Source organism: Asterias rubens, chromosome 6 (assembly GCF_902459465.1).
Source record: "Asterias rubens chromosome 6, eAstRub1.3, whole genome shotgun sequence".
Taxonomy (NCBI): Eukaryota; Metazoa; Echinodermata; class Asteroidea; order Forcipulatida; family Asteriidae; genus Asterias; species Asterias rubens.
The window spans coordinates 21,898,818-21,911,500 of NC_047067.1; the positions used below are offsets into that span (position 1 = coordinate 21,898,818).

The following is a 12,683-nucleotide window of genomic DNA, read 5'->3' on the forward strand; positions in this document are numbered from 1 at the left end:
CCACAGGGGGATAATTCCCAGACATAACTGTCAACAATAATTTGCAACTAGAAAATTTGCTTACGATTTCGTAAGGTTTTTAATTACGGCACTTATTATAAAAAACTGATTTTCACAATTGTTAAACAATTTCCAAATGAATTCTTCCAACTAAACTTCAAACCAAATGCAAGGGCAAACATGCACAAAATAAAATTATCTCTACAAAAACATTTAAAGTACAACAATAATAAGATTTCATGAAGGTTAAATATATTTCTTTAACAATTGGCCCAATTTCATATATCTCCCATTTCCAACAAAAATATTAATTTAATGTCTGCATAATTTGAGGATTGAGAGTTTCAAAAGGCAAATCATAATATTTACAAAGATCAGAATTTGTCTGTAAAGGCACACACTAAATGTGAAAGACAACTTTGACATGGAACTAAAACATCGTCTGGCCCACAGGGGGATAATTCCCAGACATAACTGTCAACAATAATTTGCAACTAGAAAATTTGCTTACGATTTCGTAAGGTTTTTAATTACGGCACTTATTATAAAAAACTGATTTTCACAATTGTTAAACAATTTCCAAATGAATTCTTCCAACTAAACTTCAAACCAAATGCAAGGGCAAACAATAAAATTATCTCTACAAAAACATTTAAAGTACAACAATAATAAGATTTCATGAAGGTTAAATATATTTCTTTAACAATTGGCCCAATTTCATATATCTCCCATTTCCAACAAAAATATTAATTTAATGTCTGCATAATTTGAGGATTGAGAGTTTCAAAAGGCAAATCATAATATTTACAAAGATCAGAATTTTTCTGTAAAGGCACACACTAAATGTGAAAGACAACTTTGACATGGAACTAAAACATCGTCTGGCCCACAGGGGGATAATTCCCAGACATAACTGTCAACAATAATTTGCAACTAGAAAATTTGCTTACGATTTCGTAAGGTTTTTAATTACGGCACTTATTATAAAAAACTGATTTTCACAATTGTTAAACAATTTCCAAATGAATTCTTCCAACTAAACTTCAAACCAAATGCAAGGGCAAACATGCACAAAATAAAATTATCTCTACAAAAACATTTAAAGTACAACAATAATAAGATTTCATGAAGGTTAAATATATTTCTTTAACAATTGGCCCAATTTCATATATCTGTTTAAACACAAAAAGTGGCGAAGACACATGAATAACTTTTCAAACAATGTCTTACGATCCCCTAGAGTGAACATTCCAATGTGAATGGATTCTCTTCTTTGAGATTGCCTGAAACTGGTTGCCTGTAAATTGCCCCTTGTTAAATGACCATTTTACAAAGACAAAACTCTAACACTTTTATACTTAAAAATATCTTGAGAAACAAAAGCAACAAATTTTCTTGTAAAAAGTGTCCGACTGGTTGGAAAGCTAAGTACATTGACACATTATTTAACACCGTTAACAATTATACAATTAACTTATCCCACTAAATTGCAATATAAATTTAATATCTGCACAGTATTTGGGCGGGGATTTCAAAAGCAATTCATAATATTTACAAACAATCGGAATGTTTTCAGTAAAGGCACCAATTGTTAAAGATAACTTTCTCATTTGTGTCTAACTGGTGGGAAATAGTACTCTAAAATATTAATAAAATCTGACAAAAACTGAATTACTTATTTCTCCCATTTCCAACAAAATATTAATTTAATGTCTGCATAATTTGAGGATTGAGAGTTTCAAAAGGCAAATCATAATATTTACAAAGATCAGAATTTGTCTGTAAAGGCACACACTAAATGTGAAAGACAACTTTGACATGGAGCTGAAATATTACATAATTTCAAACCTAAGAAACTTTTTCAATAAAGTTGATTGTTTTCTCCGCATACCTTAAAGGAACACGTTGCCTTGGATCGGTCGAGTTGGTCTTTAAAAAGCGTTTGTAACCGTTTGTTATAAAATGCATTTTAGAAAGATGTTTTAAAAGTAGAATACAATTATCCACACAAGTTTGCCTCAAAATTGCGTGGTCAAAATTTTGACTCCCATAAATCGCCGACCGTGTTAGTCGACGAGGTAAAAGAAAAACCATGCAATTTCGAGGCATGTTTGTGTGGATCATTGTATTCTACTTTTACAACATCTTTCTACACATATGCATTTTATAACAAACGGTTACAAGCGCTTTTCAAAGACCAACTCGACCGATCCAAGGCAACGTGTTCCTTTAACCATAAAAAGGCACCAATTTGATTAATCATAAACTATCACTCGTCAATTTCATAATGTGAATAGGTAAGAGAATTTGCAGGACAATGTTTTAAAAATTAAATTTTGTTTTTGAAATTGCTTTGAACCACCCACCTCAAATCTCAACTTATTGAGGTATTGCAGTATGCAACTTTGTAGCTTAAACAGAAGAGGTTATGACCAAACACACACAACTTTGCACACCGTTCTTCAGTTTTCTGTTTATCAGATTTGCTACGTATTTTAGAATTTCTAGTTATTTTTGTATAAATACAAAAAGTGACCAGAGTAAACAATAACTACTTGGCACATTGCAATTGAGTTTCGATTTTTCAGTTATTTCTTTTGACCAACCCACGAAATTGGTAAACCCAAATAATCTGAATTGCGGACAAGTCGTTTTTAGCAACATTCCACTCTCACAAACTTGTCTAGGTGTGGTGGTAAGCGTCATACCAAAGCTGACCAGAATTCTTGAGGGACCTGCAATCAAAAACACACACAAATTGTTTAAATATAAAGGTACAGAAAAATTGAATGTCCTTCTAAAATGATTTTCACAACTTTCTCCTACTGTGCGAGTGCTCAACACAAAATGTACTTGTAAAAGAGTGTTCAAAATCACTGTCGTGGTAGAATAGTTTGACAAAGTGTATTGCAAGTGCAGGCCTATATTTCGTCAACATATAGCATGGTATAGGTATATAGTGGTGATTTATAATAATAATAACTAATACTTATATAGCCAGTCTTTACAATAACGTATCAATGAGCTTTATATATGTGTCCTTATCATTGTGCCGAAAACATCCCTTTTATCTTTTTCAGCTCCCTAGGGATTATACAGCCCAGAGCCGCCGTGGCACTCCAAAGACTTTTTCAAACACAATATCAACCTCTACACTCGCAGGTACCAAACATTTTAACAATGTATCCCTGACTTCAGGCCTTCAGGGAACCTCAGGTACTCACCGCACAATATCAGCGAAGGCACCGAGTAATGTCTTAGTCTGGTAGCTGAGACCGTGTTTAATACACAGGGACTTGACATGGGGTGCTATCTTTGCGAAGTTGTGTCTGGGCATGGTGGGGAACAGACTGAAACCAAAAATAGACAAAATAGAGAGTTATTACAACACAAATGCCCTACAAGTGTTGTTATGATTTAAAACAAATAAAAGAGAAGGTTTTTTAAATTATAGGATTTGAGGCATTGCATGGTGAGGTATCAATATATATTTGGTTTGCGGTAACACCATTTGTGTATCTACTTGCCAGGTAGAGTTTGTTCTTAGAGAACTGTCTAGCTTAATTCTACTACCGCGGAGTAGATTGTTCGGGTGTTCGGGAGACTTCTCAGTTCTGAAAAGAATTGTCCTGCTTATTAACTATTACCTGGGCGGATGGTAATTAGTCTCCTGACGATGACTAGAGCAAGCTAGTCGAAACGTTGAGACCAACCCAAGAACTGACTCCACGGAAGTACAGTTAATTACGATCCTATAAGCTAAAGTAGTAGTCCCAGCCTATTTCTTTACCACCCACCCAGGTAATAGTTAATAAGCAGGACAGTTCTTTTCAGAACTTAGTAGTCTCCCGAACACCCGAACAATCTACTCCGCGGTAGTAGAATTAAGCAAGACAGTTCTCTAAGAACAAACTCTACCTGGCAAGTAGATACACACATGGTGTTACCACAAACCAAATATATATTGTTTTTTAAATTATCATCCATATGAGAAAATGGGGAACAAAAAAAGTCCCTACACATACACACACAGGGTGCCAGACTATATTTCCTTCCAGCCTCAGTTTGGTTACACTGAAAGAGAAATAAGATGGAGGCATTGAAGTTTTATATCTTACTGGTGCTCAATCTGGAAGTTGAGATGTCCGGTGAACCAATCGTTGAAAGCGGAGGGTTCGACGTTGCAGGTGGCGTGTAGCTGCAGAGACAGCCAGTCTTTCTGGGTATCATTGTCTACCTCCATGGGTATATGGTTCATCTGGGTCACCCACACGAACCAATGACTCTCAAGAAACCTGGAAGGTTGGGGGGAGAACAATCTATCAATCAACCAGATGATAATTATAATAATAACAATTAATAATTTGGGAGGCTAATCATCCTTACTCGCAGCTAAGAGCAGAATTGCAAAGTTCGAGAAGCACGCATGCAAGGGCGCCTTTGACCGCCAGCCACATCAGCCCATTATGACCACGGAGCACAGCCAGAGATCGAAAAGTGTTTCATTTTTCCCGAGGGAGGAAAACCGAATGGTCTGGAAAACCTTTGTGGCACAGTAGAAAACCAACGCACAACTCGACTCACTTATGGCCCATGCCGGGTATCGAACCAGGGTCACCTGGAAATATTAATTTCATCCTGAATTAAAACATTACGTTGTTCTTTTAGACAAGACTTTAGACTTACCTCACAAACATATAAAGACCAAGTGCACCGAGTCCACCAAGGAGGGGTCCATAAAAGTAGAACCAACGCACAAAGAAGAAAACAGTCCATGCAAGATCCTTAGGAGGGAATAGAAAGACAAAGGTTTAATTATAAGAAAAATCAAATACAGAAATATCAATACACAGGAAAGATTTTGATTGGATTTGAATCGGTTTCGTAGGAATTATTCCATCGCAACCAAAGGCCAAATTGTGAAATCTTTAACAATAGTTATCAGCCAATACAAAAATCAAATTCGAGAAAGCAAATCAATTAGCATGAAGTCTCAACAGCATGCTTACACAAACGAATTAGAAAAAAAAGAAGACGGTCTACGTTTTCAAAAGATGCTCTTATTGTCTAGGAATACTGTTTAGCAGACGAACTAAATAAAGGACTGCGCTGTTTTTGTAGCGCTCTGTTCTGCAGCAAACTGAAGTGTACCTTAAACTATTGCACAGTAATCTTTGGTGGAACTCTGGTCTAGTTGCAGGAAGCCAGTCATTTGCATGAGCCTTTCCTCATGCCAAAGCAAGGGGTGGGGGGGGGGGCCATGACACTTCTTTCAGTTTTCTCAACCCTTTTACTCCTTTGTTTGGTGAAAGTTGTTCAGTTTATTGCTTTTACTTACCGTCCATATTCTTTTAGTGATTACGTGATACAGGTTCTCGGTGTGAAAGTAGATGGGTAGCAGGAGGGGCGGACCAACTGTCATCAAAACAAAACAAAAAATTACATACATAAATGTTTTTTTTATTTTTAGAATTCTCTTGCAACTTCAAGGACCAAGTGAGTAAAAAATGCCCACATAATTTATTTGTTATTTTATGCATATAAGTTGGGATACACCAAGTGAGAATACTTGACTTTGACAATTACCAAAAGTGTCCGGTGTCTTTAAGCATAAGGCTTGAACTGTAAATAGTTTATCTTGTTATAAACTTTGTGACTTACTCAGGAAGAAATATCCCTGCTGGTAGTTGTACGGCATGAATCCCCTCTTCTGAGAGGCCCACTTGATCGGCATCTTCTCCCCAAACAGAAAGAGGTACGGCATCGTGATGTCTGGATCCTTCTTGACAATGTTAGGTTTAGCGTGGTGCTGGAAATGCCGGTAGTTCCACCAGTGAGCTGAAGCTGCCTGCAAAATAAAAACAAAAGTAGTTTGTTCCAGTCAAGGGAACTCGTCAAACGCCCACAAGGGGATACAAGCCTGTATGTTCGTTTTTAAAAGGGCACAAAGACATTCTCCTTGGTAAAGGGCAACCTATGAAGAAATTGTAAATTTCAAGGGCACCAAGGCAATGACCAGGGACATAGAGGCAATCGCCTTTGTTGCCTCCGTGAAGTATCAGGCCTGGCGATACAAATGCCAAGCTTGCAACAACCTTTCTCTCTCATAAAAAACATTGGGTTAACGCCTATATGATTAATATGAGTTGCATAAATCAAGAAATTTTAATTCAGTAACTACACGACAATACTTATTCTAGTCATTTTGAAATCAGCAGTTAGCTTGATAGGATTCAAACCTACAGCCTTGTGATTGCAAGTCCTGCAGTCTAACCATTGGGCCACATTTTGTAACCGTTCAACAATTTTCAAAAAGGATATTTCTTTGCCTAGGTTAGGTTGTTTTATTTGATACTACTGATCAAGATAGTAAAATAGTAAAATAGCCTCCACCTTACCAGAAACCAGAAACACGTATTGGGGTATTGGGGTCAGTGTTGCAGAATGGTGATTGGATGGGGGTTTAGTCTGGTGTCCAGAAAGGGCAGCAGGGATTAGGGATGGTACATGAGCTGAGGCCGGTGTTAGACCTAGGGTCAAGTGTCATGAGGGTTCAGTTTCATGGATTGACAATTTTTTTAAGTCAATGAAATAAATCCTTGCTGATGCCTGTGACTTTACTTTTAATCCTCCGATGACAAAGTTATGCAGCCAGTGATTCCAGCGAGATTGGCTAAAGACGGACAAGTGCCCCAAGTCATGCTGAAACCATCCGGATTGGGCCTAAAAATAAGTACAAAGAAAAGGGTTGAGTGAAACGGATTTACAACCATCACTTTATTCTCAACCAAACAATCCCCGAAGGTGATCATTGTCTGGTCCCCTATATGCAATTAAGAGTCATACATGTCGATATTGATACACAAAAGGTGGACCAGACTATTTTGCCTTAGAGCCATAGTTTGGTATTTATAGACCTTTCTATTGCAACTTCCTGGCCCAAGTTTTTTGCCAACCAAAGTTTAAACTTTGGAAAGCCATAAAACAAAAAACCAGATGGTTACTGTTTGTAACAATGTTATATAAATATTCAAACATCGTGTTGAAATTGTTGGGAAATACAGCAACCAATCATGGGAGGTATTTAATTTCATTGAAAGTTTGCAGAAAACATTGAATTTTGTTAAAATATCTGTTAACATGATTAGCAAGTAGGATTTGAATTTTTGCATGGTGGAAATACGATATGGAAAGGTTTGCGGTAACACCATGTAATCACTATCTCTGAATGAGTTGGGGTAGTTTTGATCAGTATGCTCTGAACGTCTTCTTTCTCCAGAAGACGATCAGAGCATACTGATCAAAACGTCGAGTTGAATTAACCAATGGGTGTTTTCAGAACCACCCCAACTCATTAGAGATAGTCATTACATGGTGTTACGGCAAACCTTTCCATAACATGATTAGTGTTTTACTAACACTCGGTCGTCTATGAAAAAAACAGCTCAGTTTGTTTATTAGCAAAAAACGCTTTCTCTGTTATCTCAAACATACCTGTGAAGTTGTGAGAATTGCAGCGGCTAGTAAATAAGGTGACCATCCTGTTCCGTAGTACCATAGCACCATCCATCCTAGGACCTCTAGAGCAAGGATGTGGGCTAGGTGAGCAGCGTAGAACCCCATTCTAGGTTTAAAGAGACCCATCTCCTCAGCCTGGGTGCGGAGACTGCGCATGTCACTTACTATTTCACTCTGAAACAGAACACAGACACATCAATATTGTGAAGGTTGTCGTCTTGCCTGTTTCACTCCACTGCAGGAGAAAAGCCTCCTCACCAATTCTCCATCTCACTCTATTCTGCGCTGTCTGTTGCCAAGCAGGTCATCTGGGCCCAATTTCAAGAGCTGCTTAAGCGCCAAAGTAGTGTAGCACAACAAATTATAATACAAGATACCAGCTAAACTACTCATGTACAATTTGTGACTGGTATCATGCTCAATTCTGCTAAGCAGAAACATCTTAAGCAGTATCAAGGAGACAGTTTGAAACAAACCTTGGTTGATGACTCCGGAGACAGAAACCCGATACGAAGAGGCTTCAGGTACTTCTTGACTTTGGTCTTGTCTGGATGGAACGCCACAAAAGCATCCTGGCGTGACAAAATGACAAAAAGTTATGAAACGATTATTGAAAACTCCTATCGAACGCCCCTTCGATTCCCACGAACAAGGTTGCATTTTTCCCTCTTCACTAACACCCTAAGAAACTCATCGTTGCATCCTCCCCAGCATAGTGAGACAGAACCTTGAACCCTCCTGGGTGTCTAGTCACCCACTTTGAGAGGACATAAACCCCATTCTCAATCACCACCCACTTGTCCCTCTTCACTAACACCCTAAGAAACTCACCGTTGCATCCTCCCCAGCATAATGAGACAGAACCTTGAACCCTCCTGGGTGTCTAGTCACCCACTTTGAGACGTCATAAACCCCATTCTCAATCACCACCCACTTGTCTGTCTTACTGCTGTGTTCCTTCACATCATCCCAGGAGTAGGTGTCATCTAAGTTGATCTGAGTTGAACTCTGACCTTGCTGACCTTTACCCATCGTGCTGTGATGAATCCACTCAGCTCATCATATCTAAAAATTAATAATGGAATTACACAGTTATTGTGAACAAAGACAAATTTACCGGAGCAAGACTTGAACCAACGACCTCTAGATTAACGTACGGGTGCTCTACCAACTGAGCTGTCCAGCCCTATGTTAGCAGTCTCCCTTTTTTCAACAACTTTGTTTGGGGTTGCACGTCATTCAACCTGTAATTGCTATATAAGCAGGGATTGTGCAAGTTTAAGTATACAATACAACAGTGAATTGGCAAGCAACAAGCCAGGGTCCAATTTCATGAGCTGCTAAAGCAAACAATATTGCTAAACAATCTCCCTCTGTGCAAAAATAAGTAAAAAACAGTCACATATTAGTCTATTGACTGGTAACCGTATTTTTTTGAGCGAAATTGTTTTGATCTTAGTTAGTTCAGGGGTTTTAAGTCTGTGTAATGTTTTGGCCAGAGGGAAATTTATTTTGTTCAACACTTGCCTGTTTCCTGTTCACAGGAAACCAAATCTACTGTACCGAGTTTTCCATAGTACCTGTACACAACAGAGTTACATACTGTTGAACAATGATCTTCTAAAACCCCATTCAATGAGGAAATAGATTATGATTTAATACGACTGAACTACACAGGATGTGTAACATGGTCCTATAGGACTCAGGTTACCCACTAACCGTTACACTATGCAGTAAACGGTAAAAATTGCTCGGTACCCTGATTTCAAACAACATAAATTAACCAAAGTAACTGCACGTGCACGCCCAAGCTTTATTAACTGCACATGCACGCCCAAGCTTTATAACGAGGTTAAGCTGAACATTACCCGAGCAAACACTTGAACGTGAACTTCAAAAATGTTTCTTGTTTCTATGTGACGTCACCACTTTGGGCTTATTACATATTCACGTATGATGTCTGCACATATACATACCTGACACGAAAAATGGTATCTTCATGTATGCTAAAAACAGGAGACTTTAAACAACATAATTTTCTGACGTTAACGTTCACGTATTTGCTCGCGTATCGTAAGCTACTCCCTATTGACTGTTCTACTGTCCCAGTGTTCTTCACTTTTAGAGGTCCACTGGCAAAATGCTAAAAGCCTGTGAGGACCAGCCAACAAATCTGCCTAAGGACTCCGGCTGGCTAGATCAGTTGAAAAGCACCCATATTTCATTTGAAATCTTGACTAGTGGAAAAGCTCAATCCCATTGTGCCCTTTTGTCTCCCTGTTCAGTGTTTACCAGTACCCCCTTGCTTTTTAGCTCTGTGTGCTTTTGGCCTCACCCTCTCTCTTTGATGTATCATTCACTTCATTGCTTATGTCACACTTATAAACCTATTCATGTGTGTCGTGTTGTCTTTTAACCTTCAAGTAAGACTGGTCATAACTGGTAGAAAAGACTCACTGAATTGTCAGGCGATTAATTATTTTATTACAGATTTTTGTCGCCATGAAATTCCTGCATTTCAGAAGACTTAGCCAGTTGCAGTCACTAAAAGATTCAAGGGCAAACTCTGTCTGGCGCACCAATGCGGTAATCACATGAGCGGCTGGTGGTGGAATATTTGTCTGACATTAGGGTATTTTTAGCAAAATACCTAATTCCTATGTCGCTGAAGTGCCTGAACTGCCTATTACTGAAAGCTCTTTACACCAAAAATGATAGAACAACAAAATTGGCTGCTAATGAAACTCTAAGTCACTGAATAGGCTAATCCACAGAACAGACCTGTGGTAAACAAAACTATCAATTTATGTCCTCACAATACAATGAAGATCCAAAGTCTGCAAGTACAACACTTGACTGCCAGGAAACACATCAAAACAGACAATAAATGATTTGGTCATCACGAACAACAGAGATTGAAATGTTGGAATTTCATGAACGCACAAAAATTTGAAAATTTGAATAATTTTTCTCAAATGATGATTGCTGAATAATACAGACCTCCGAGGTTCACAATCAAAATAACTACTCAAAAGTGATAGGCCTAGTAGTAGTAATAGGCCTAGAGTAAGGACAGGGACCTTACTCTATGTAGTAGGCCTATAGCCTAGCCCCATAATAAATACTCTTAGTGCCAATACGCTGGTCTACATTGTACATTTGTAGAGTGTCATGGCCGAGTGGTTAAGAGCATCGAATTCAAGTTCTGGTGGATTTAAACTATTCCTTGATATGATAAAATAAATTATTTATACCAAATGTACAAGACTCACCATCATTTTAGTACTGTTTTTATTGCAGTTTTTTTTTTAGTCGTAGTGGGTTTAATGTTGAATATAACAATTGTTGCCGACGGGTACGTTTTGGCGACCCTAACAAGAGACATTGGTCATCAGTTGAGCATTTTCGCGTGTTCGGTTAAGCGCGGTGACGATGCTGTGCAGACCAACCAGTAACCGACTTGTTCAGATGGTTGGGCTTTGGTTGGGGGTGCCAAAATGTACTCCTGAAATTACCATTCAAACACTAATACTTCATAGACCAGTATTGCGATTACTGCATGGTTGATTTTGCTGAATGGACGAAAAGCACTGTGGGAAGGGGGCATACAACAATAGTGTCTTTTTTTCTTTGTCCCTCCCACAATGCCTTTCGGCAATTAAGCAAAATCAACCAGGCAGATCGGGGATGGTCTGTCTAGACTAGGAGTAGAGAAACGTTCGTACAACAGTTTAACAAGGACCCTTTGTAAACTACTGTAGATAGATAAAAGGATAACTTTCCGTCTGGCGCCATAACTTTTCAACTAATTTTCACTTAAAAGGATATCCCATTGAGGTAAATTAGATACTATATCGATTGAAAAAGTGGTGGTGCCATTAGCTACGGAAATGTTTCCAGATAATAATAAATAAAATGGTTGGGTCCAAATGGTTTATTAAAAAAACACTGTCCTGGCAGCACAAGTCAAAGGCTGAACTACAACAATTTAACATTACAAAAATATACAAATTGAAATTCAGCCCTGATACTTCACGAAAGCAACGAAGGCGATAGTTGCGATATAACCTAACCCTCCTCCCGACGACAGAGGAGGGTTATGTTATCGCAACTACGAAGGCGGTTGCCTCAACTCAATGCCCCTGCCTGGTCATGACATGTCACATTGCCTCGCCGTTATCGGTCATCTATCCTATTCTAATTTCTAGCTGACCGATAATGTCTAAATTTCGAAAAAAGGAATCTAGCGCCCCAATTACTAGGTCGGAAAAGTTTCCGTATGGATGGCGCCACCACTTTTTCATTCGATATAAAATAATATAGTATCTAATTTACTTCAATGAGATATCCCTTTTTGTAAATTACTAAGAACGAGTGAAAAAGTGGTGGTGCCATACGGAAAGTTATCCCATTCCCGGGCCTAGACATTAAATAAATAGGAGGCTGAGCTAGAACACTTTTTAACTAAGCATAATTAAAGCATGGAGGTTGTAAAGCCTACTACTACTTACTAGTAAGCAGCTCAATGACAGCATCAGTGACTTTCTTATGGAATTATGAGATGAAAACCAATTCTGGTGTTTGCATACTTTTTATTTACCACCAGCCAGGTGAAAACAATTGTCTCACACACTACCTACACCATCTCCATTGGTTAAGTCAGCAAAATATCCTGCCGGATACATCAACGCTACCTAAAAACAATTACATAATTGGAACAAAGTGTTCACATTTTTCACAGAATCTTACCTCATTTAATGGCTCTTACACAAACTAGGTGTTGACTGTAGTTACGGGCAATCGATTTGTATATTTTCCGGTCACCAACAAAACAAAATTATTCTACTTCACACTTCCACTCCAGCACGATGCGTGATGGCGCTGTGTAAACTCAAAACTGTGGGGTTGCCTCTAAGAGGGCGGAGCGAGGGGGAGCCCCATTTCCCTTTTTAAAATGTAAAAAGAACAAGGAAAACGAACTTTGCCCCCTTAACCCTTTCTCAATCCTTTGTAAGGAAACCAAAACGAACCGATTCCCATATTCATCTCAGTTTTCAAAATTTTCAACAGGTAACTGGTAAAGGGTTTGTTTTCCCTTTTTTCTTTTTGAAGATTAAAAAATGGTAAAGGGTAATAGGTTTGTTTTTCCTGTTTCCTTTTTCAAG

At 38.4% G+C, this 12,683-nt stretch overlaps 1 protein-coding gene across 2 annotated transcripts; it reads right to left on the reverse strand.

The window, feature by feature from the left end:
• Nucleotides 1–2,167: 2,167 nt before the first annotated feature.
• Nucleotides 2,168–12,378, reverse strand: LOC117291166 (acyl-CoA 6-desaturase-like). Of its 2 annotated transcripts, none has more exons than XM_033772728.1 (11): nt 12,268–12,378; nt 8,350–8,583; nt 7,995–8,090; nt 7,495–7,692; nt 6,622–6,723; nt 5,662–5,848; nt 5,339–5,415; nt 4,687–4,784; nt 4,119–4,295; nt 3,225–3,350; nt 2,168–2,735 (listed from the first exon to the last, which is right to left on the reverse strand). In XM_033772728.1, exons 2-11 carry the CDS (start codon nt 8,548–8,550, stop codon nt 2,684–2,686), a joined length of 1,314 nt encoding a protein of 437 aa, XP_033628619.1. In that variant the 5' UTR covers nt 8,551–8,583; nt 12,268–12,378; the 3' UTR covers nt 2,168–2,683. The 2 variants fall into 2 exon arrangements, with proteins under 2 accessions (XP_033628619.1, XP_033628620.1); XM_033772729.1 differs by lacking the exon at nt 12,268–12,378 and adding an exon at nt 10,791–10,938.
• Between the last annotated feature and the right edge of the window lie 305 nt (nt 12,379–12,683).